This window comes from Labeo rohita, chromosome 13 (genome assembly GCF_022985175.1).
Source record: "Labeo rohita strain BAU-BD-2019 chromosome 13, IGBB_LRoh.1.0, whole genome shotgun sequence".
Lineage (NCBI taxonomy): Eukaryota > Metazoa > Chordata > Actinopteri > Cypriniformes > Cyprinidae > Labeo > Labeo rohita.
The window spans coordinates 4,735,289-4,761,872 of NC_066881.1; the positions used below are offsets into that span (position 1 = coordinate 4,735,289).

Here is a 26,584-nt window from a genome sequence, read left to right on the forward strand (position 1 = left end):
AGTAACATCATGTTTACTCCTAATTTCCCGACAGGAGACTTGTCAATCAATAAATGGGGAAAATAGTAACTGCGCACTGCATTACTTATTTGAAAGATACTCAGATATTTTCTTAGAATTCAAAAGTGATGCGTTACTTTACTAGTTACTTGAAAAAAGTAATATTATCACCTAACTCGTGTTACTTGTAATGCGTTACCCCCAACACTGTATGTATGTATGTATAAAATATATAAACTGTATATTGTCATATGTTACAAAGATGAACTAAAGCATTTTGGAATGAAGCCAGGGTAAGTAAGTATTTGTGACATTTGATTTCTTTAAAAGTACAGTAGCCTAAAAAGAGTGGTTATAGAACTGTTTGGGGCAATAAAAATAAACTTTTAAGTGAGAACATATTTCCTTGAAACAAAAGCTGTACTGTAGGACGCTGTCACAGTCAAAGACGAATTCCCCCTTAGACAATCAGAATTGTCTGTCCAGTATTGCCACTGTTATTTGTGCTTGCTAAACGTTTTGCAGATTCATGTTGTTTATTTTGATGTGTAGGCTGAGCCTATTTATCAGCATAATTGGCTTTGGCTTTTACAAATCTTTGTGGATGATGGTTGTCTTCTGATTGAATTTCTCGTCATGGTTACTTAGCCAATGTCCTGTGGTTGTTTCTGGGTATGCGTTCTTTAAAAAAAGGACAGAATTTATCAGAATAATTTATTTTTGCTACTCTGTGTCCCAAAATAGCAAGACGCGGCGGCTGTGGCAGTTTTTTAGACCTTTTTGTTTAGAACCTAAACATCGCATTTCATCACAAGCTTAGAAAAACTGAGGGAAGAAAGGTTTTCTCTGAAATATGAATGGCGTATTAAAAAAGCAGCATACATCAAACCAGCAGCACATTAAGAGTGAAGTTGATTTGCTGTAGGATAGTGGGGCTCTGCCTTTGATGGATGAGGCCATTCATCATGTTGCGGGGTACATTAGACGGCTGTCTCTCTGTTTACACAAGCACTGCCACAGGCCACATCTTCCACCAATAGGCCTCATTCATGAAACACAAACAGAATGAATTGCATTTGAGGACTCAGCAGTATAAGCGTATAACAACAATAGCAAATATAATGTTCATAGATGAACTACCTAATCCAAAATTATCCAAAACGGGCATCACCACATCCCATTGACATTCTATTTATATATTTACATCTGTACATCTATAGACCAATTTGAAATAGACGTCACAGTTACGTGACGTGTTACAGTGGTTGCAGAAAAACAATGATAAGAAGTGGAGGTAAATGGGTAAAAGCCATGGAATAAGAAAAAAAAAAAAATTGTGGCGGAATGCAAATCATTTTTTTTTTTAGAATACTGTAAATGCATACGTTTAAACGTACATACTATGGATGAAAACTGCTATGATTACTCTACTTTTAAAGCATAAACAATAGATTTTATATTCACATATGCTGTTCATAGGGGGCGTATTGTATTAGCCCTACAGTTACAGAATGAAATATTATTTAAACCTTTTACTATTAACATTTTAACGTAACATTTATTTATTTTATCTTACATTATCTTACTTTATCTGACTTTTTTTCTCGCAAATGCAGGTTTATATCTCCTAATTAACTTAAACTTTCTAACTCGATTTAACTCAAACATAGTGAGTTTATCAATTCTGAGGTAAAAAAAAAAAAAACAAACAAAAAAAAAAAAAAGCCAGAAGTGTAGGATATATAGTCCTATTCTGAGCCGAGGGGAAAAGCGAGAATGATGAGTTGTATTCCTTATTAGAATTGCGAGAATAAAGTCAGAAAAATATAAATTCAGATTTGTTATTTTCTGTCACCAGATAAGCTCAGCCCACAAAAAACGTCATCCCTGTTTTGGATCTGTAAGATTATCCCACTATCTAACCTCAATTTTGGTGAATAACAGTGATTATCGTTGGGTGACAAGCTCTTGTAATATGCGGAAAACATTTTGAAAATGACATCTAATCAATATATTCTATAATCTTTTTAAATGTAACTATTTTGTACTGTATCTGTGTAATTCTAGCCATAAAGGCCATCTCACCAGGGTTTTCTGCAACCATGCTGCGCATGCATCCCGAATGTTTACAAACAAATAATTGGTCGATATATCATGTATTCTGCTCATATTTCATGAATTAGTTCTACTGTGTATTGTGTTAACATGCTTTTTTTTTGTTTTTTCAGCGTGTTTACAGACTTATCCGTGTCATTTTTGAGTGTGCCCATCAAACTTAGAGTAATTTTGAAGTGTAATGTTGGTAATCTTAAAGAACTCTAAAATTAGAACATTATGAAAAGAAACTAAATAGCAAAGCAAATGCCGATTATTCCATGTCATCCCTGTCCGCAAGAACGAAAACACATCTCGCTCACTTGTTTTTTTTTTTTTCTTTTGCCCTAAATACATTTTTGACACTGGCTTCATGAAGAGCCCATGGAAAAATGAAAATAATAGAAACCATTGCTACGAGTTTCAGCAATTTTGCCAGTTGTATCATATTATGTTAACTTTACAGTGGCTATAGTGTTTTTATTTGAATATTCAGAGATAACAATCCGTAAACCATTCAGGTGATTCCCTGTAAAGTGTAAACATTGTGTCTCTGTGGTACTATTAAAACATTACTCTTGTTTTTTTTTTGAGCATCTGGCCTGGCCTGACTCCAGTGGCTCCAGGTTCAGTGCCATCTGTTAGATGGGAAATTGGTCAGGAAACCCATTTGAAAACTATTGTTGCAGTTCCATTTGGTGAATAAATGACACACTTGAGCTTTAAACTTTACTGATTATGTGGAGGACCACAGGATCACATTTTTAAAGGGGGCATGCAATTGTTTTTTTTTGTTTTAATAATTGAACTATAAATTTAATTTATAGTAACAAAAGCACAAGATTTTTAAAAATATATTTTTAAAGAATTCTCTTCTGCTCTCCATTTATTTGATTCAAAATACAGCAAAAGCAGTAATACTGTGGAATGTTTTTACTATTTAAAATAACTGCTTTCTATTTTAAAATGTTATTTATTTCTGTGATCAAAGCAAAATATTCAGCATCATTGCTTCAGTTCTCAGTGTCACATGATCCTTCAGAAATCATTCTTATATGCTGATTTGCTGTTCAAGAAACATTTTTATTAATATTTATTATTTTTTATCAATATTTGAAACACTTATATAAATTTTTTTTCCTGGATTCTTTGAATAGAAAGATCCAAAGATCAGCATTTATCTGAAATAAAACACTTTTGTAACGTTATACACTATAAAATTCTAAAGCTTAGAGTTACGATGCGTGTGTATATCATAGAAATTAATACTTTTATTTAGCAAGGATGCTTTAAATTGATCGAAGTGATGATTTAAACATTTGTAAAATTACAAAATATTTCTATTTCAGATAAATGCTGTTCTTCTGAACTTTCTATTCATCAAAGAATAAGCAGCAAATCAAAATATTAGAATGATTTCTGAAGGATCATGAGATCAAAAAATCAGCTTTGAAATCACAAGAATAAAGTTATACATTTCAATATAATTAAATAGAAAACAGTTATCTTAAATAGTAAAAATATTTCAAAATGTTACTGTTTTTGCTGTATTTTGGATCAAAATAAATGCAGGCTTCTGCTGTTGCCCTTGAGACTTGTGTATAGTCAACATGCTTTTTACATGTGAAATTAATAACAGTACTTACAAGTTATCATACAAATAATAATCTCTCTGAGACAAAAAAAATATGGAAGTCTGTCTTTAACTGAATTAAAAAAAAAAATTGCATCTTTTTTCTTCTAACATTACTTCTAACATTTTCCTGCAATTCAGATCCCCCCCCAGAATTTCACGATATAATCTTGTAATAGCAAGTTACAAAGTCAGAATTGTGTGATATATTACAATTTACGTTTACATTTTTCTCAAATTTGCAAGTTTATAATAGATCTCACAATTCTGACATTATAACCTATAGATTTATTAAGTCGGAATTGTGAGAAATACCCTTTGTAAGAAAGATACAAAAAAATGTCTTTTTTCCCATCAGGATTGGACTTTATAACTCACAGTTGCGAGTGTGTATTTCACAGTTCTGTGGGAAAAAAAAAAGGTCAGAATTGCGGGCTATTAATCGCAACTGCTAGTTTATATCTTGTAATACTGATGTACAGTGGGTTGGACAGTGAAACTGAAACACCTGGGTTTAGACCACAATTAGTATGCCGTTTGGCCTCCTTTTGCAGCCAATACAGCATTATTTCATCTTGGGAATGACAAATACAAGTCCTGCACAGTAGCCAGAAGGATTTTGAGCCATTCCTTTCGCAGAACAGTGGCCAGGTCACTATGTGATGTTGGTGTATGAAAACATTTCCTGACTCGCTCCTCCAAAACACCCCAAAGTGGCTCAATAATATTCAGATCTGGTGACTGTGCAGGCCATGGGAGATGTTTAACTTTACTTTCATGTTCATCAAATCACTCTTGTCACCAGTCTTGCTGTGTGTATTGGTGCATTATCATCCTAATACACGGCACCACCTTCAGGGTACAATGTTTGAGCTATTGGGTGCACAAAGTCAACCTTCACACTCTGCTCTTATTGGTGGAATGTGCGATCAGTAAAGACTGGCCACCAGGCTGCATAAATATAGCCATGAAACCTCCAACACTATATTGGCCAGTGTTTCAGTTTCATTGTCCAACCCCTGTATTTCTCAGAAATTCAAGTTTATATCTCGCAATTCTGACTTCATAACTTACAATTGCAAGTTTATATCATGCAGTTTTGTAAAACAGTCAGAATTATGATATGTAAACTCGCAATTGCAAGGAAAAAAGTCACAATTACCTTTTTTTTTTAAAAAATTATTCAGTGGCAGAAATGGGCTTCCATGCTAAAAATGATCAGATGATCAGATCAGATGCTTTCTAATGCTGGAATCGTTCAGAAGGAACTGCAGAGCTGCAGATACTACATAGTCAGAGACGGCATAAGGTTAACAGACTTAACAAACAGACTTACAGCACTCTTATTTTTAGTTCTGCGGTTTAGCAATGATTTCTGTCTGCTGCCTCCATAATTGTAAAACCTTGTTTTAGCCAAATTTTAAAGCAGCCAGCAGCACATGTATCCTCTGTGCATAATGCTGTTTGCATGACACATTGTGTTGAAACCTTCGTAGAGGATTCAGAGTGACTTGAGATAACAAGGCATCTCATAGGTTTGAAACAGCCAATGTTTTTATAGCACACTGAACTCTCAAAAGATCGAGGAGGGTGTGTGTGTGTGTGTGTGTGTGTGTGTGTGTGATGTATGCCTCTAGGTTTGTCCATGCTTTGGTGCTTGTGCGTTTTTTCTCTGGACCCCTCATTGGTGTGCCAATGTCATCTGGCATCACTTCCAGCCCACGGTGGGTGCCAGTTAGATGCCAACCTGTCCGTTTCTATGACACATTGCGTTTCCATCTGAAACAGAGCAGGAGCCGTGACACATGCCCGCACACGCACAGCCTCTTTCTGTATGAATGATGTCATTCAGATGGCAGTTAGTGATGTAAAGTGCGCCCGTTGTGAACGCTGTGTACATTTGCTCTCATTAAACAGGCAGACAGCATGCATCATATTCTCCTTTTATTATTTTAAAGACATCTGAGCTGCTTCACTGACTAAATCGGTTAGCAGCTTTTACTTTGACATAGCACATGCTCATGTGCTGGAAGTGTTTATTGTATGAAATGAAATTTAACTCTCCGTAAATGCCAACTCATGTAATTGTGACCTTTAATGTTTCAAAACCATGTATAAAAAATCACTTTGAAAGGAAAACTACAATTTCTTTTTCCCGAAGGAAGTAACAGAGCTTGCAAGGCAGCAACAAGAAAACATAGGTTAGATTTTAGGTTTTGGTTCAGTGTAAATGAAATTAGTCGTCATGACAATAAGTGTGTGTTTTTGTTTTTTGACAGATTTATGTGGGCAATGAACTCCATAAAACACTCTCTGCATCTAAATATATGTGTGTGTGTATATATATATATATATATATATATATATATATATATATATATATATATAATATTTTCAAAATAGATAGCAACTGAATAAAACAGAAGGCAAGGGTCTTAAAGGGGTCCTGTTATGCTCTTTTAGAAAGTCTTCATTTTGTTTTGGGGGTGTGCTAGAACATGCTTTCATGCTTGGTGGTTCGAAAAACGCATTATTTTTAACATAGTTTACATTATTACAATACATTTCTCCAAGCCTGGCACAAATGGCTTGATCAGTTCCGGGTTTATTGAAGGCCCGCCTTCCGAAAAACGAAATCCGTACTGCCACTCCCCTTGTCAAACAAGCAAGTTCCGTGTACAACTGTTAGCGCAAGCTAGATTAAAGTGATTCTTACGTTTTAAATATGGATATTTTTCTTACAAAAATGCATCGATTCACTACAGGAGACCTTTATTAACCCCCCGAAGCCGTGTGAGGCCATTTTCTGTTAGAGGTGCAAGATTTTTGAGGCTGATCTGATCACTGATCTTTTTAAAGCCTCCTATTAATCATGTAGAATGTTATAGAGATACGCCAATCAGGATTGTTAGACACTTATTCAGGGCCTGATGTTTTTTTTTTTTTTGTTTTTTTTTTTTTTTGAGAGAGAGAGAGAGGGGACTTTTTTTTATTTTGAGTGGTATAGCGGAGCATTTTTAAGACTTAAAAAAAAAAATATATATATATATATGTATATATGTGTGTGTGTGTATATGTGTATATATATATATATATATATATATATATATATATATATATGTATATGTATATATATATATATATATATATATATGTATATGTATATGTGTATATATATATTTACATTTATTTGACATAAATGTCTTATGCAGTGCAATTTTTTTGTTTTTAAAATTGTGTAATTATTGCACAATAGCTTACATACAGCACAAGTCTAATTTCCACAAACACATTTATCCATTTTTTCTTATTTCAAATCCAAACATTGTTATTGAAAATACTTTTTCAACATATTTACCGCAAACAATGCGCTGTCAATTTATGCGGCACAGACCCCGTGCGGAAATGATCTCCACACTGCTGCAGACACACCGCTCCTGGGACACACTACTAGACCGCAACCGTGTGCATCTTGAACGCTTTAATCCGTTAGCATACGCGCTGAAAGAATACGCACTGTAAACCGAGGTATGTGAACGTGGCGTTATGTGTGTACGGTTCAAGTGTGCATAAGCGCCCAGTCATATACACCTAGGATGCATGGAGGGTGAGTAAATAATACGCTACAGTAGTGTTGGGTCCTATCGTCATCCTGCAAGATCGCCAATACATGATATTATCATGCTAATGTATTTAATTATTTACATACTTAGTTTCATTGGCCGAAACCAGCTCCAGCATAAGGCTAAAAGCAGCCTAACATTATCAAAGAACATTATCACTGATTAGCCTAGCCTATTGTAGTGCAAGTTAATGCATTTTAAAAAACACTTGCATTATAAGTGAAGCCATCTATGCTGTATGATGAATAAATCTCTTACCACACTCTGTACACGTCTGTGGCACGTTACGGCTCCGACGCGGCAACCGGAGTAGATCGCAGCTTCGGCATGTGTTTCGCCCCCTGTACTGCACACGTCTCTGAAGTGGCCACTCTAGTCAATGCTTGTTTATACCCGCCGTGCTGTGACTCATTGAAGCGGTTCTCCACGCTGCGTCACTGAAGTTGGGCTAATCCTTCCCACCTTGTCCCTACACACACCCCAACAATTAGAATTTCCGTGGGCGGGATTTATTTTAATGATATTCTAATGGACCGTGTTGTGAGATCGTTGCATGCATAAAACAAAAGTTATAGTCCAAAGGAGCCATTTGTTGTAGTTCTTGAAAAGGGATTTTTTTAAAAAATGAAATGTCTCCTTTTGGAGTGGTCTTTGTGATTTGTAACTTTGTATATCTTTTTCATGCCCAAAGATACACACCACACACTGACTAAAGTTCAAAAAGTGAAAAAGCATAATAGCATCCCTTTAACAGCATCTTAAAAACACAACACTTATGGTGAAAAATCCTGAAAGAATGGTGAGGCTCAATGCAGTGACTAGTATGTTAATCTGATGCAAGTATAAACAAAAATTTGCAGTGGTGCGCAGTGACCTCAGGAATTTCAGGGTTTGATTGACAAGTACAGTTTCACATTCACAAGCATCACTTACTGCAGGTATTCAGGCAATATCCCAAACTCCAAATTATCATCACTTCATCTTGCAATTACAATCACTTCTGTTGTCTAATAGCGGCACGCAAACTGACACACAAATTAGCTTCAAAATTTGCATTAATTAGCCTACAGTAGGCTGCATAATGAGTCACCCACAAAATGGGCATTTGCTAAAGACGGCCAGATAGTGAGGAAGGAAGCATCATCAACGGCTGGATGCGAATGATGAAACTGACCTCTATGACATCATTTTGATGATCTTTGTTCAAAAATACAGACACATCCATCACAATAAGAGACACTGTAAGACTGCAGTAATGACTGTAATTTAAAAATTAAATTGTCTCAATTAATGGCTGTCAATCAATTAGATGTTTCAATGGCATGTTATGCTGAATGAATGCTGAAAGAAAATAATTTAATGTATTACATTATTGAGGCCAAAAAGCCTCAGTTGAGCCCAGTTTTTTGCAGTTTGTCAGGCTTACATAATCACATGATGTAATTGACAGTTATTCTCTAAATTCTTCAGATACACAAACTGGACATTTTCATGGACAAGGCTTTTACTTTGTTCCATAGCCAACCTGCGATGGATGATTTTTCAGTTAATATATTCCATGTCGCCTCAGGCTATTAATAGCTATTAGGCTGCTCTTGATACATAACTCAAAACAAAACTGTGTACTGTTTTGCCATTGTTGCTGATATGACAGCCGTTATTCTAATGATCAAAGGGTTAGATTTAGTTTATGTAAATGACCAGCCCTGGCAGTCTGTATCCATCTAGCATGCTTTATTATATTTTAGTATTTTATTATTCATTTAATAAAGCCATATATCAGGTAAAGTTGATCACAAAGTACTATATAGGTTGCAGATTTCACTGATGTATTACTATTCCACAGCTACACTTCCACTAATGACTGTAAACTAATCAGAAAATAGCTATCAAAATGAAAGTTCATTTGCATGTTTGTGAACAGAAGCCAGTAAGTCCATTTTAGCGAATCAGCACGCTGTATTCAGGTCAGGTGACAAGGCTGCTTTCACTTTAAAAAGACGTGCTAGCTGAGAGGAGTTTCTCAAAGCTGATTAAAAGTGATCGAGGATGAATAATTTTGATAAACTTGATGAACCTGTGACATATTCTTCAGGGAGTATTAGGAAAATAAAAGCTGAAAGTTTTTCACAGAACCTTGTAAAAGCAGCGCGATACAATGGTGAGGGAAAATCTCCATGTATTGGGTGTAATCACATCCATGTCTATGATCACAAAAACAACAACGTTTGTCAGGCATCTACATTATCATCTGAGGAGATCACAAAGATTAAACAAGTGTTTGTTTGTTTTTTTTAACTCTAAAACATAAAATGTGGAGTTATCTGCTTTTGCCAAAAAACAACTTTTGGAGTTATCTGAACAAACTTTTAATATGTAGAAAACATACTTTCAATGAATTTTAATTGTGTAAATGACCTGTATTTAAGTTATTACTTAAAGGACAAGTCCACTTCCAGATAATGTACTCGCCCCTTGTCATCCACGATGTTCATGTCTTTCTTTCGTCAGCTGTAAAGAAATTGTTTTTTGAGAAAAACATTTCAGCATTTTTCTCCATATAATGGACTGATACGGTGCCCCGATTTTGAACTTCTAAAATGCAGTTTAAATGCAGCTTCAAACGATCACAAATGTGGTTGTAGACAACAGAGAAAGAAGGGTCTTATCTAGTGAAACGATCGGTTATTTTCATAAAAATAATACAATTTATATAGCTTTTAATGTCAAACGCTCGTCTTGTCTTAGTCTGCCTGAACTGTTTTTTTTTTGTTTTTTTTTCCGGTTCATGACAGTTAGTGTATGTTGAAAAACTCCCATCTCATGTTCTCCCTCAACTTCAAAATCATCTTATATGGCTATTTTTCCTTTTTTGTTAAAGTTGTTTTATCTTCTTTGCATGTTCACTTTGCAAAGACTGGGTCAGTGCTTCTGCAGTGATGTAGGATGATTTTGAAATGATTTTTGAAGTTGAGGGAGAAAATACGATTGGAGTTTTTCGACATACCCTAACTGTCTTGAGCCAGAATATACAGAGTTCAAGGAGAGCACGACAAGACAAGCGTTTGAGATTAAAACGCATTTTTTTTAACGAAAATAACCAATCCTTTCGCTAGATAAGACCCTTCTTCCTCAGTTGGGATCATTAACAACCGCATTTGGGATTGTTTGAAGTCACCTTTAAACTGCATTTTAAAAGTTCAAAATCGGGGCACCATAGCAGTCCATTATATGGAGAAACATCCTGAAATGTTTTCCTCAAAAAACATAATTTCTGTACGACTGAAGAAAGAAAGACATGAACATCTTGGATGACAAGGGGGTGAGTATGTTATCTGTAAATTTTGTTCTGGAAGTAAACTTCTCCTTTAATCAAAACAACCCAGCTGCAGTTTGATTGATATTACTTGGAATGTGCAATTAAAAAAAAAAACGTGATTTCTGGGGAAAAAAAAAAAAAAGTAAAAGTTGAGTTATTGGTTTTTGCAAATGAAGTCTTTAAATATATATTTGGACACAGGCACAATTTTTATAATTTTAGCTGTTGACCAAAACATATCGAAGTTAAAGTTATAAGTAACAGTTATAAGTATATAAGCTTTAATTTAAAGGTGTTGTCGGAAAGGAGGAAAGCTGGAGGAGCTGTTGCTCTGAGCCCACATCATGTGGTCAAAGGAGCTCTGCATGCAAGCAAAACAGACAATTGGGATGACTGGATGATCCTCTCCATGGTAATGAAAAACAATTTCACAACATCCAGCCAAGTGAAGAACACTCTCCAGGAGGTAGGCGTGTCACTGTCAAAGTCTACAATCAAGAGAAGACTTCACCAGAGCAAATACAGAGGGTTCACCACAAGGTGCAAACAAGGTCAGATTAAACATCTAAAAAAAAACAGACTACTTCTGGAAAAGCATTCTTTGGACGGCTGAAATTAAGATCAACCTGTACCAGAATGACGGAAAAAAGTATGAAACAGCACATGATCCAAAGCATACAACATCATTTGTGAAACACGGTGGATCAGTGTGATGGCATGAGCATGCATCGCTTCCAGTGGCACAGGGTTAGTGTTGTTTAGTGATGATGTGACAGTGGACAGAAACAGCCGGAAGAACTCTGAAGTGTATAGGGATATACTGTCTCCCCAGATTCAGTCAAAAGGAGCAAAGTTGATTGGGTGGCATTTCATAATATAAATGGATGATGACCCAAAATATACAGCAAAAGCAGTTTTTGAAGGTTAAAAAGCAGAATATTCTGCAATTGCCAAGTCAGTCTCCTGATTTCAACCTGATTGAGCATGCATTTCACTTGCTGAAGACAAAACTAAAGGCAGAAAGACCCACAAACAAACAACAACTGAAGTCAGCTGCAGTGAAGGCCTGGCAAAGCATCACAAAGGAGGAAACCCAGTCTCTAGTGATGTCCATGAGTTCTAGACTTAAGGCAGTCATTGCCTGCAAAGGATTCTCAACAAAATATTAAAAATGAGCATTTTATTTATGATTATGTTTATTTGTCCAATAAATTCGAGCCCCCGAAAATGTATGAAAATGGTTGTAAAAAGTGTTTTATGTTACGTTTTTGTTCAACCCCTTGAATTAAAGCTTAAAGTCTGCACACTTCATCTTTTTTTTTTTTTTTTTTTTTTTTTTTTTAGGTTTTTTTTCGGCATACAGTGCCGAAATTATGAAAATTGTGTTGGTTTTCAAATATATATGTACCTGACTGAGACTAATACTTCTGTCTGTAAGTCCTAGTACACTTTAACGCTTAGATGAATTTTGTTGTTTGCAATTTGTCTTAAATCAGCTTACATAGGAAAACTCTCTTTTTAACTCAGTTTCATGTTGAGTTAAATATTTTGTGATTAAAAAAGCCATGTAATTACTTTTGTGCCACATAAATTGAATTTCTGTACTTGTTCATATACACAAAATGATTCATTAATATGAATTATTACAATGTTATATGAGAGACAGGACATTATACAAGCGTGAGCACAGCACGCTGATGCAAAAACGGCTATAGCATTTGGTCACATTGCGATGCTGCTTTACTTAAAGTAGCTTGTTGCTGTAAAAATGACCTAAAACACTTTTAAAAACATCTGATCCACTGTCTAGTAAACACTAGTAAAAATGTTGTTTATTTAGTGCAAAGGCAAAAGTTACCAAATATATTGACTGTGTGTGTGTTTCTGTGTGTGTGATACAGGTGATGGAGTATGAGAACCGGATCAGAGCTTACTCCACCCCAGATAAGATATTTCGCTACTTTGCCACCCTGAAGATCATCAATGAGCACGGAGACGCTGAGGTGTATATGACACCGCAGGACTTTGTGCGCTCCATCACACCCAATGAGAAACAGCCAGAGAGTGAGTTTCATTCTTTCTTGACCAGGGTTGAGCAAAATTCAGAATTGCATATTTGAATTGGCCACGTCTGACAGGGTGTTAAATTGGAATCACAGGAAGAGGCATTTACAGAATTGAAAGTAAACTCAGCAGGCAGCTGAGAATCAAAAGTATTGCGATAAAGCATAAATATATATGTATTTAACTATGTCTATTTATTTTATGATAATATGTAGAGTAAAAAATAGTGTTTTCTCAAGTTCAATACTGTTAAAAAATACAACAGCCTTGTAAGATAAGTTTATGGTTGACAAATTTGTAAAAAAGTGAAAAAATTAACTTATTTTACAACAGTTAAAAATATTTATAATTTAATTTTGTTTCAATTCTACTTAAATTCAAATTCCAAATAAAATTCTACAAACTGCTCATTGCATCATTTCAAATTCAGGAGTTTGAAAGGCATTCACATCGATTCTGAATGGCACACAACCCTATCTCGCACATATATACAAACATCACACATCAGACTGTCATGTCTCTTTGTGCTGAGCTTCCTTTTGTGTCTGTAAATAGCTCTAAGCTTGACACACTTATAAATACACTGATAGCCACTGGCTTATGGCATGGCATGACTTCCTCACTTATTTCCTGTACTCCAATCCAAGTCTGTAAAATTCCTCTGAGGGCTGAGGCTGTGATATGGGATTACTTTATATCATGGGGTTTTTGACTTACTATGTTCCTAATATAGCAGTGAAAAAAAATCAAAACTACCACGCAGACAGGTGGAGCTGTAGTGTGAAATTCAAACCCTTGTCACAGTTTTGACCCTCATCTGCCAGCTGACAGGGTCAAGCTCATCAGCAAAACCAGGGCTACTCCACAATTGTGATGCCCTTCTCTTCGCTGACCTGCCTGTCTCATGCTCTAGTGCCCACTACTGCCGAAACAGAACAGCCTAAGCCCTTGATCACTAGGAAGCCGCTATGAATCTGATTCATTATTTACAACCAATGGATGCTGGTTCAGTGCAGATCTTCTGTAATGTCACAATCAAAGTTGCATTTTGGGAGATGAAGCGGCCTAAAGCGTACATATGGGTTCCCTCAAAATTGACAGTTTGAGGGTCTTTCAGCAGAAACTTCTTTCTCACACACAGGGATTCCCCTGAAGGAAGGGTGTCAGGGAAGTTAACGGGTGTATGTTTAAAGTAAAGTGGAATGCAGCCCACGACTTGAAGTCCTGAACAACTGCATTGGCTTTTTTGACATGTTCTGTGCAATTCTGATGTATTTTGTTCCACAACCATAACAAAAAATATCAGAAATGTGGTCGATGTGCCAACCCTTCCAATCAACCTGAGGACACTACATCCAGTTTCAGTTACTTTTCAAATAATAAGTCTTTATAAATACCCATTAAACATTAGATGTACAGTGCTGTGCGAAAGTATTCATACCCTTTCTTTTTTTCACATTTTTTTAATGTTGCAGCCTTATGTTAAACTGTCTTTTTTTTTTTTTTTCCCCCACATCAATTTACACTCCATACACCTTAATGGCAAAGCAAAAACCAGATTTGTGACAACTTTGCAAACTGATTAAAAGTAAAACACTGAAATAAGTACATTGCGTAAGTATTCATACCCTTAACTCAGGACTTAGTTGAAGCACCTTTACAGCCTCAAGTCTTTTTGGGCTTTACACATCTGCATTTGGCAATTATCTGCCATTCTCCCACTCAAAGATAAGAGTTGTCTATAAGCCACTCTTGCTATGTGCTTAGGGCCATTGTCCTGTTGGAAGGTGGACCTTTTGCCCAGTCTGAGGATCTGAACGCTCTGGACTGGGTTTTCATTAAGGCTATCTCAATATTTTGGTGCATTGAGCATTGCTTCTACTCTGACGAGTCCCTCAGTCCCTGCCACTGAAAAACAGCCCACAGCATAAGGCTGTTACCAGCACTCTTTACTTTTGGGATGGTGCTCTGCAGGTGATGAGCAGTGCTTGGCTTCCTTCAAACATAATGCTTGGAAATGAGGTTCATCAGACTAGAGAATCTTTTTTCTGAGGGTCCTTTAAGTGCTTTTTTGTTAATTCCAAGTGGGTTTTCATGTGTCTTCACTGAGAAGAGGATTGAGTTTGAAGAAGAAGAAAGAAGAATACTAAAATATACAAGTACATGATTTAACATGGAAATCACGCTAAAATACAATAAGAAAAAAAAATATTGAGCTACATACAGTAGGTCTACAGATGAAAAATCTTTTTAGCTAATTCGGGCACATTTAAAGCCATTTTTATTAATCTGAATTACCCCTGTAAACAAGTAAACTAATCTAAATTAAAACTAAACTAAATATTCCCACTATTGAATACCCATTAGGCACTTCATTTCCACTTTTCAAATATTTTATTTATTTATCATTGAAAATAAATGCCTATGTGATCTGATCAGGGGCAATTCTAGGATTTTCATTTTAGGGGGGCTCAGCCCTCAATGAGGGTATAATAACAAAAAATAAATAAATAAATAAAATAAAAAATGTTTGACTAATAGGGGTGGTATACTATACTTATTGCAATATTTCACAGTATTGTATAAATAGGTATAACATTTGATTACTGAATAAGCCAAATACAAGTCTTTTTGATCTCACGCACACACCTGTTTACTGTACCAATACAAAATTTTACTGTTTGCATTTCTAGTACAAGCCTCTTTTCTCTTAGCTGAAGTATGCAAACATCTTTGCCACATGCACTAGAAACTATTGAAAGTTTTATTTTTAAATGAAAATGGCAACATGATCATTTTATAAAGTATGTGTTTATGTGCGCTGGAGGTTATGTGCTTCATCTTCAGCTGTGGTGTGATGAGGGGTAAACATAGCGAAAACGGAGGCTACAGTAGAAGACAGTAGCTCCCCTAAAAATGGCCTAGCGACGCCCATGGATCTGATATGTGATGAGAAACTTGAGAAGAGGAGGATCTGAATAAAAGCAAATTCGAGCATCAAAAGCTAAAACTATTTTTACTCTCAATGCCACTGTATCAGTACCAACTTTGAATTATTTTGTAAATTTATGTGGCTCAACCAGAAAAGCTACATTTTAATCCATGTTGACAAATATGTAGCCTATTACTTTCTCACCAATATATGGGATAACATGCTTTGAAATACATAAAAATATGCAGTTACTGAATTTCAGATCCAAGTGGAAGACCTCCAAAGAAAAGACCCACTTTTCAGAAAGAGACATGAATGTTCATTAGTTAGACCAACCTGAGAAAATACAGCTTTGTAGCTTAATCTGAGCTAAAGCTATAGCTAAATATATGAAAACATTTTTGTCAAACTTCGTCAGTGTTTTGAATTAATGGTAACACTTCAGATTAGGGAACACATGTTCACTACTGGGAGTTTTCTCTCAATAACATACTAAGTTGCATCCTATTGTTAGTAAGGTAGTTGCTTGTAGTTTGGTTTATGTATTGGGTATGGTTAAGGGATCTAAAATATGGTCATCTGTTAGACAATCTATGTAATTTCATTAGATTATCTTAATTTATGTAGTGGCTGTTTGCATTATTTACATTATCAAATGCATACAGCTGCATGCTGGTGTTTGCATTTTGATGTAGGCGTGAATTTTGCACAAAACCTTCCTCCTGGTTCATCTTAGGTCTTGTTCTTCATTCCACCTCTCACATGATACCCAAGTACATGACAGCTGAGCTAGGAAAACAGCTGTAAAGCGATGGCAAACCGAGCCGAGGTTTTTAAAAGAAGGGGATGCCACAGTGAAGCCCAGCTCGTCTAGTGTGTGCGTGTGTGAGGTGGCAACATTGCTTAGTAAATTAATTAGCACGGTAGAATGAAAGACTCAGTCACTCTCACCCAGAGGCAGGCTGATGCAAGAGATTTGATCACTGGCCATGAATAACTGATAGAAGTGCTGATGGCTGCAAATGTGTGTATTTGCATGTGTGAGTGGATCTACACTCTCAGTTAAGCATTTTCAGATCAGCCTGCCTCATACATTTGTCATTTTGGACAGTAAATTTTAGTAAATTGGATGATGCGCTGTTATAAGATCACACATTTTTTGTGTGTTAGTCTTAATCTCATTTACAAAAGTTGGATTTGTTCCTGATTAAACACGCTTTGTTGATCTTGGAACAGCATTCCTGTCAACAAATGGCTGCCGTGTGATTTAGGGTTCATCCAAAAATGAAAATTCTGTCATCATTTACACAACCTCATGTTGTTCCAAACCTGCATGCTGGCATTTATTTTTGGTGGATCACAAATAGGATATTTTTGAAGAATGCGGTTGTTTTTTAATTCGTAGTGATTACATCTGCTACAATATTATATGGAAATATTAAAGTTTGTCTATATAACTCATACACTATATTCAGAGTTTTGTAGGCGTACTATAGTTCTGAACGAGGAATTATGCAGAGTAAAAATCATTACTCAGGTCAGTGACTTGTTAGTTTTTTCTGAATTGATTTGATTAAATGCAGTTCATACATAATGACTTGAAGACACTATCTATGATGAACAGGTTTTTAATTTCTGAATTAAAAGTCTGAAATGTTGGTTTTTGGAGGTATAAAGTTAGAAGCTACAGAATTACAAGATGGCTTTGAAAAGAAAACCATCTTGAGTAGAGTTGGCATAATCAATTATTATTTCTCAAAAAATATATTTTTAAAAATATTATATATTTAGTAAATAATTATTCATACATTAAAAATATATTTAAAAACTTTTTAAAAATTATGGTTTTTGGCATAATCATTTTCAAAACCATATGTAACCAACATACAGAAATTACATTTCTAAGAACGTTTTATTGAGCTGACCAATGACTTTTAGACCTAGAGTTCGAATTTGTCTTATTTTTGAAGAAGTTTGCATCATTGATTCTGTTATTTTCCTGTTTATTACTGTGAAGCTGCTTTGAATCATTTTTGTGTAAAGTGCTATAGAAATGCAGGTGACTTGACTTGACTTGGACATGTTGACACACATTTGTTCAGTAGAGGACATAACCCAGCGCAAACTTTAGCCTGGATTCCTGCAAGGCATAGGAAACTTCGCTCTGTGCCACGGATCTGACAGCTTATGCTCTTCTGTAATGTAGTACATTCAGCTGTGCTTTAATCGCAGGGCTGTCAGTAAGACCATGCAAAGAAAAATGGCCGTTATTAAAGCAAAGTGTACGTTAGAAAATACCCACTTAATTTTGCACTTTAAGGGCACATTTTACTGCAATCACTAAATGAAAGTATTCACTGTTCACTTGGAAGCAGTAGAACTGGCTGTATCTTACTTTTTAATAGGGTTTGTTATCTCCTTTTGTTGGAGTCTAAATGATGGCAGTGACCAGCTCTGTGTCCGTTCAGCCCACCTCAGCAGTCCTCTGAGGCCCACGACACACCTCCACAGCTTTTTAATCTCTTTCTCCTGCTCTCTTTTTGTCCGACGCCTAATTTCTTTTCCTTTTACTGCAAGCATTGCTTTACCTTGTTGTGGGTGGTGTGATCAAAATTTTATCCACAATCTTTAGTTAGTAATTTATCCCAGTCAGAGGTTACATCACAAGATAGTTATTTTTGCTGGTAATGCACACACCTTGGGTGTACTTTATTTTTCAATAATTCATCAGACTGGAGTCAGTTATTTTACTTTACGGTTACCACACCTCAAGACATTGTTCAGATCATGTTTTTCAAGATATTTGTCAGGTTTTCGTCCTTTTAAATACTCTTGTGCATAGAAATAATTTCTTACGCATCTCAAAATGTTATTTTAGAGCCAGTAATGGAAGCTTGAGCCATTGATAATGCAGCTATTAATGTAGTCTAATGCTGTTGTTAGAAAGTGAGAGAGATTGTCTTTTTGGATAATGCAATGAATACATTTGTAAAGAAATGTTTATCTCACTTGATATTTATATTTATATATTTACTGTTGAACAGAAACAAACAATAAGATTATTTATAACAATGGAATGAACAGCGTCCATACGTAATTAAACATGGCTCAGAATGGTTCATAAAGAACTTTTGAAGGGAATCGATGCATTTGTGTAAGAAAAATGTCAACACATTCTCACTTCACATGTTAACGTTTGGTTAGGACCATAGACTGTGAAAAATATGGACGTAGTGTCCGTGACATCACCCGTAGGTTTCTGAAGAGCATTTTTGAAGCTCTTAGTGGGCGGGAGTCGTCCGTCACCATCTTGGAATTACGTCACTGCATTTCACTCCTGAATAATCGAAAATGGGCAAATAGGCGGGTGGGTGGAGCTGGTTGCTGAAACCACGCCCGCCTAGCGCGACGGTGGTGACAGCGGCAGCAATCCACCTGTCACTCAAGTGGCCACGCCCTGCAGAACTTTAAGGCTTGATATAAATTAAATGGATGAGTTATGAAAAAATTAGCTATATAGACCAAAACCACTTTTTGTACCAGGCTGTAAACATATTTTTTTCTGCTGTAAAGTTGGGCATTTTAACATGGGGAGTCTATGGGATTGACTCCCTTTTGCTGCCAGCCTCTAGCGGCCAGTCAATGAATTGCAGTTTTAGTCACTTCCGTGCTGGCTTCAAGAGGGAGACCGGGAGGTTGCCGCTTGGTTAGGACCCCTTGGCATCACCTTTTGACGCACAGGACGCATCAGGACGCATAATTTTTCGACGTGCATGGTCCTCTATTGCTTTAAATAAGAAACCTTTGGTGTTAATTTGCTGACGTAAAAGACATTGGGAATGTTATCGTAATAATTAAATTACATATTGGGTAATAATTTTGCCATGATTGCATATATTGTTTGTTTGTTTTTTTTCCCAATGTAAACAGTCAAATTTTTTTGCCCCTAAACCTAACCATTTGTCAATATAAAACACAAGATATAACAGGCAGATACAACTACAGTCACAATTTATTTAAAAAGTATTAAAATCTCAAGTCTTCCGATGCAAACGATTGATTTCGATTTGAATTTTGCTACTAATTTATAGTGTTCTTTGTCTGTTTGATCTTGACGTTACAGTACGTTACATTTTATGCATTTGGAAGATTCTTTTATCCAAAGCGACTTATATTTCACCTGACCTGTACATCTTTTCAGTTCAAGCAGTCTATGAGATTTAAATCGATGACCTTGGCGTTGCAAGCACTATGCTCAACAGGAATGCTCAAACTGTAGAGATTCTCTTTCTATCCTCTTAGAATGGAAGACAGTGAGCACTAGGACTTTGTGTGAGTGTGTAAGAATGCAGGGCGATATTGCGTACAGTCATGACCAAAAATATTGGCACCCTTGCAATTCTGTCAGAAAATGCAACCCTTCTCTTAGAAAATTGTTGCAGTTGCAAATGTTTTGATATTCACGTTTAGTTTTGTTTTTTTGTTTGCATTGGAAGTCAAATCTGCGAGAGAAGTCAAATCTGATACAATTCCACACAGAACCCAAAAAATGCACTGGACAAAATTATTGGCACTCTTAACCTTAATATTTGGTAGCACCCCCTTTGGAAAAAATAACCAAAATCTATCGCTTCCTGTAACCATGGATCAGTTTCTTACACTTCTCTACTGTAATTTTGGACCACTCTTCTTTTGCAAACTGCTCCAGGTCATTCAGATTTGAAGGATGCCTTCTCCCAACTGCTGTTCTGAGATCTCTCCACAGGTGTTCTATGGGATTCACATCTGGACTCATTGCTGGCCTTTTCAGAACTCTCCAGCGCTTTGTTTGTAACCATTTCTGAGGGCTTTTTGAAGTGTGTTTTGGACCATTGTCCTGCTGGAAGACCCATGACCTCTGGTGGAGACGCAGCTCTTTGACACTAACCACTACCTTGCGCCCCAAAATTCTTTGGTAATCATCAGATTTCATGATACCGTTCACACAGTCAAGGCATCCAGTGCCACTGGCAGCAAAGCAACCCCAAAACATCTTTGAACCTCCACCATGTTTGACTGTAGGGACTGTGTTCTTTTCTTTGAAGGCCTCATTTCTTTTTCTGTAAACAGTGCCATGATGTCCTTTACCAAAAAGCTCTACTTTTGTCTCATCTGTCCACAGTACGTTCTCCGAGAAGGATTGTGGTTCTGTCACATAAGTTTTGGCAAACTCCAGTCTTGCTTTTTATGCCTTTGTGTCAGCAGTGGTGTCCTCCTGGGTCTCCTACCATAGTGTCCTTTTTCATTCAGATGGCGATGGATAGTGCGAGCTGACACTGTTGTACCCTGTGTCTGCAGATCAGCTTAAATTTTTTTGGAAGTTAATCAGGGTTCTTGATCCACCATTCGAACAATCCTTTGTTGTAATTTTTCATTAGTTTTGCTCTTCCGTCCACGTCCAGGGAGGTTAGCTACAGTGCCATGGGCTGTAAAACTCTTGATGATATTGCGCACAGTGGACACAGGAACATTAAGATCTCTGGAGATGGACTTGAGATTGTCCATGTTTTTGTACAATTTTTTTCTTTTGAATCTACAGACAACTCTTTACACTTCTTTCTTTTCTCCATGCTCAGTGTGACACACAACACAAAGGTTAAGTAAACTTTTCTCCATTTTAACTGGTTGCAAGTGTAATTACTATATTGCCAACACCTGTTACTTGCCACAGGTGTCTAAATACAAATTACAGGAGCATCACATGCTTGAAAAGCAATTATTTCTTACAATTTTGACAAGGCACCAATAATTTTGTCCAGTTCATTTTTGAGTTCTTTGTGAAATTTTATCAAGTTTAACTTTTCTTCTCTGTTTTTTTGTTTTTTTGTGTGTGTTGTTGCAGTGCACACAAAAACAATAAGCACGTGAATACCAAAATATTTGCATTTGGAACAATTTTCTGAGAGAAGTGTTGCATTTTCTGACAGAATTGCAAGGGTGCCGATATTTTTGGCCATGACTGCATAGCAGAAATAGAGTGGAAGACGCCACAAATTAGTACGTAACGCTTGGACGGCCATTCATCTGTTCTCCTCCAAGCCAAATGCCTTGTGACTGTAATTAAATAGAACAGTTTCACCAGCTTTATTAGAGTTTATTGCCTCGTTGGGTCTGGACAAAGTGTTTTCCTTTTTCTTTTGTTATCCTGATGGGCAAAACACAGCATTCCTGTGTAAACATAACAAATAAATAATTATTTGCTTGAGGTCTTGAATTATGTGTGGCACCTAAGTCACAGTTTTTGTCATTTATGTTATGGGGTTTTCGATGTATTCATAGTGGAGATGGTCTGACATCCAGAGCTTCACCAAGAAATGCTGACTGTTTGATTAAAGCGTGTTTCCGTCGAGAATCTGATAGGTTGCATTCATCTGGTGTGAGATGTACTTGCACAGGCAGGATGCTGTAACTGTCATTCAGAAAAAGCCATCCCTCGATGTAAAGTGTGTTTCTTACTTTTTTTTACACTTGTGGGTGGGATGTAAGGAGACCCACGGCATGCTGAAGTGGTTTGTGATGTCATTTAAGTTAGCTTAAAGAGTCAGGGTTTCCTTTGGGGAGAGAAGAGTGGTTGTAAAGAAAGGGAGAGTAAGGAAGTGAACAAAATTCATTATTCATCTGGCTGCGAGGAAAGCTGTTCCATAATTCATCCCGTTTCAGCAGCGGAATTAGAGAGATATGCTTAGCTCAAAGGCTGTCCGGGCTTCAAACAGAAGTTAGGCCCAGCTTCTCAACCGTAATCTCTGTCATGACCTCGCCTGTCACTCAGATGTTTTATGTAAAGAGGATGCATGCAACTTCAGATAGTAATCCAGTTACTTAAATGCTTAGAAAACATAAACAAAAGGTATTTCATCTTGTGATTGTTTCTGCATTTTATTTAGAACTTTATAGATGCAAACCCAAATATATAATATTCTTAATAAATGACTAATATATACCCTAATATTTCACAATATTGCTGTTTTTACCATATTATTGAACAAATTGATGCATCCTGGGTAAGCTTTAGAAACGTCCATTGTAAGTGCATTACTGTAAATGCTAACTTAGGAAAAAATTTATTTTCTGTGTAATCGATCTTAACATGAATTGAAAGTTCCTTTAGTGGGTTATATAGTGGATAAAGTCGTGATCCTAGATCAGCAGAGGCTGTCCTGTTCAGCTCATTTCAGCCCTGTACTGCATTCAGTGTTGCACAAGATTAATGGAGAAATGATTCGGTGCTGAACGACTCTGACATTTATTTGGAACTTCTGGAACATGGAAATGAGCCTTAATAGCTTGTATTAATCACTCATACACATCAGTAATCGCCCAGTTCCTGTAGTGACATCTATAAATGTAATCGACTACTGGGATTCAGAGATGTTTATAAATAGACTCTTCAAAATCTAGTGAGTTGCTTATTTAGTCAGCACTTTCAGTCCTAATAGGCAGGTTTACCACAGTGAAAGCCATTTCAAAGGCAGACAGCATGATTATGTATTTTGACCACATTCTAGAGGATCATTACTTTTATCTTTTGCAGAGAAATCAATGTATTGGCACAAACTCTGGAGGGAAAAAATAAGGTGGTAGATAAAATGCAAATACAAACTACTTATCAATAGTTTGGAATAATTAAACTGATTTTTAAAATGTTTTTGAAAGAAAACATTTTTACTCACCTAGGTACAATTTTTTTATTTGATCAAAAATACAGTAATATTATTACAATTTAAAATAATTTTCTATTTGAATATATGTTAAAACGTAATTTATTCCCATGATGCAAAGCTGATTTTTCAGCATCTTTACTTTAGTCTTTGGAGTCACATGATTCATGAGAAATCATTCTAATTTGCTGATTTGCTGCTAAAGAAACATTCCTTATTATCATCAGTGTTGAAGACAGTTTTTGCTGCTTAATATTTTTATGGAAAAAGTGAGGGTTAAAAAAAAAGAAAAATAAATTAATACTTCTGTTTAGCAAGGACACATTAAATTGATCGAAAGTTAGAGTAAAGACAATTATAATGTTACAGAAAGTTTAATAAGTTATGTTTATTGAACTTTTTATATTATAAGAATCCTGAAAAAAAAAATTCACTGTTTTTGAGCAGCAAATCGGCATATTAGAATTATTTCTGAAGGATCATGTGACACTGAAGACAAATTTCAGACAAATTCAGCTTTGCATCATAGGAATAATATTTCACAAAATTATAATTTTTACTGCGTTTTCGATCAAAAAAAAGCCTTTGTGAGCATAAGGAACTTCTTTAAAAAAATAAATACATATAAAAATCTTAGTCATTCCAAAATTATGTCTAATTAATTATGTAATATTTCAGTTAATCTAATTAATCGCAAAATAAATTTGACTGTGAAAATACCCACAAAAGATTATTTAAAGCTATTTTTGTGTTAAATGACAAAGTATCAAGTAGACATTACAAATTGTAGCTTTAGAAAGAAATATTTTATTTGATTCAACATAGAATTTATTACACATAAATAGTTAGGCTGAAGAAATTAAAAAGAAGATCATTTTTTTGTTCATATGATGAAAGCTTTGTTACCGAAAGTCTAAAAAATACCTTCTTTCATGTTCCACAAAAGAAAGGTTTGAAACAACATGGGGGTGAGTAAATGATGACGATTATTATTATTATTATTATTATTATTATTATTATTATTATTATTTTGGTGAACTATCCTTTTAATTTTTTTGTTTTTCTTCTTCTTCTTTTTTTTTTTTTTTTTTTTTTTTTTGAAATGATACTCTAAATAAGAAACTAATCTGCCAGCAGGTGGCGGTAAATGTCTTTATGAGTCATTCATTGATTCGTTCGGCTGATTCATTCAGGAATGAAGTAAACTGCTCTCTTTATGAATAGGCTTTTGAATCATTGTTTCACAAGATTCGTTCAAAACGCGGATTCATTCAGAAACTAAACACCAATGTGTTTACACTGTTATGCTGTGGTTTCAAAGGTAATATGTTCTCTGTAAAATTGCACATAATATATTAAAATATAACATATTATCAACTTCTTATTTACTGAACTGTTGTATAAAATCATATGTAAGCTTGTGATAGATCGGGACAAAATCAGGTGTCATATTGCTCTTGCTGCCTGTGTGATATTGTGTGATACGTGACGTATATAAATATGGGACAAAATACATACAGGGGCTTTTTTTTTGCATCAATATCTTGAATTTTAGGGCAAAAATGCATTTGTGGAGTTGTTGCCCTGCATCATATTTGTCAACAGTCAACTATATGAAATCTAAGATGACGTACAGATCTGGGGGTCATTAACTGCGTTAAAATATTTTAATAAAATATTGCATTATATATTAAACACATTAAACTGACAGCAACATTTGTGTATGTTTTGGAACAAAGCCACTGTGTTTGACTGTCTTTCTCTGTGTCTCTCTCTCTCTCTCTCTCTTACAGACCTTGGTCTGGATCAGTTTGTGGTGAAACGCTATGATGGAAAGGTAAGCAGCGCGATCTGTGTGCGTGTGCATATGTGGGCGAGTGAGTGGGAACCGAATAGTTACTTTGCCATTGTGCAGCTCGACAGGATGACGCAGGATGGAGACGTTTGTTCTCATTCACTCTTCATAAAAATCTTTCACTCTCTCTCCACAGAAACTCATCCACAGCTCAGTCGTGAGCACGCATTAAGACGTTCACTCTTGTGTAGTCTAAAAAACTCGTTGCACGCTTGACGCGTTTTGCATGACAAATTACACATACATTTCCATTTAGGGACATTTGTTGTCATTTATATTTTAATGTATGTTTTCTGTTTTTACAAAATACTGATCTGCATCCAATCTCTGCTTTCTGGTTCATGTCTTATCTCTTTGTTCTTGGTGTCTCTAGGTTACAATCTTTAAACACACCTCCACTGTGTCTATCTTTACATGTCTATCCTTGCCTCAAATCCTTGGTCTGTCTGTTTTGTACTGTCTGCTAGTAACAGAAAGGCACATATTTAGTCATTTTGGTCAATACCAATAGCAGTAATGACCAATAATGTTTCCGATAGTATAAATCTATATTTTCATACTTGCTTTTTTAAATTTATTTATTCATTTATTTAATAAAATGTTGTTAGCTAGTATTGGGGAATCCATAGTTTTTCAGCCTATAGTGAAATCATATATGGTCTATTCTACAGAATTGGTCCAAACTGCTTTCCCAAAACCAAAAAAACACATTTAAAAAGCATTTAAGTATTAAAATATTTAAAATATCAGTAACCCTAATATATATTAAATCATCATTTATTGGGTCCTTTCAATTGGGAGGTGGCTGTCCTGAATCCTAACCCCTAAATTTCAACTTCAACTTCAAAATTTGAAAATTTGTTTTTAAAAGTATCTTTTTGATTCTTTTAAAAGGTGAAGTTAAAAAAAAATTATATATATATATATATATATATATATATATATATATTTTTTTTTTTTTATTTTTTTTTTTTTTATTTTTTTTTTTTTGTAAATTATGAAACTTTGTTAAAAAAAAAAAAGTCCTGAATTTTCATGTCATGTCTACCGAAATGATTTAGTCTATTGGCTGAGACTGATTTTAACTACACCCCTACATTTATGATGAGGAAATATTCCTGTGTCCCTCTCTCTCATAGCTACATGGTAAGTAGATAGGTCCTGTTATTTTGAGGTAAATGTGTTCAAATTTTTAAAAAATCTGTGTGTAACTTTAAGGAATGTCACTACCGAACACAATTTTTCTGCAGTTAAGCACATTTTTTTGGGAGTTATTCAGTAACTCCCAAAAGAAATTATTTAGTAACATTTGTATACCACTGTTCAGAACTGTGCTAGCTAACCATGTGCTGATTAGCATCTTTGAA

The 26,584-nt window shown here is 35.5% G+C and overlaps 1 protein-coding gene across 1 annotated transcript in view; it reads left to right on the forward strand.

The window, feature by feature from the left end:
* The window catches only part of micu1 (mitochondrial calcium uptake 1), a 93,411-nt gene that overhangs the window by 22,185 nt on the left and 44,642 nt on the right, over positions 1-26,584 (forward strand). The window contains exons 4-5 of the mRNA XM_051125687.1: positions 12,571-12,733; positions 25,156-25,199. Of these exons, the coding sequence (XP_050981644.1) occupies positions 12,571-12,733; positions 25,156-25,199 (207 nt within the window). The remainder of the gene's footprint in view (positions 1-12,570; positions 12,734-25,155; positions 25,200-26,584) is intronic.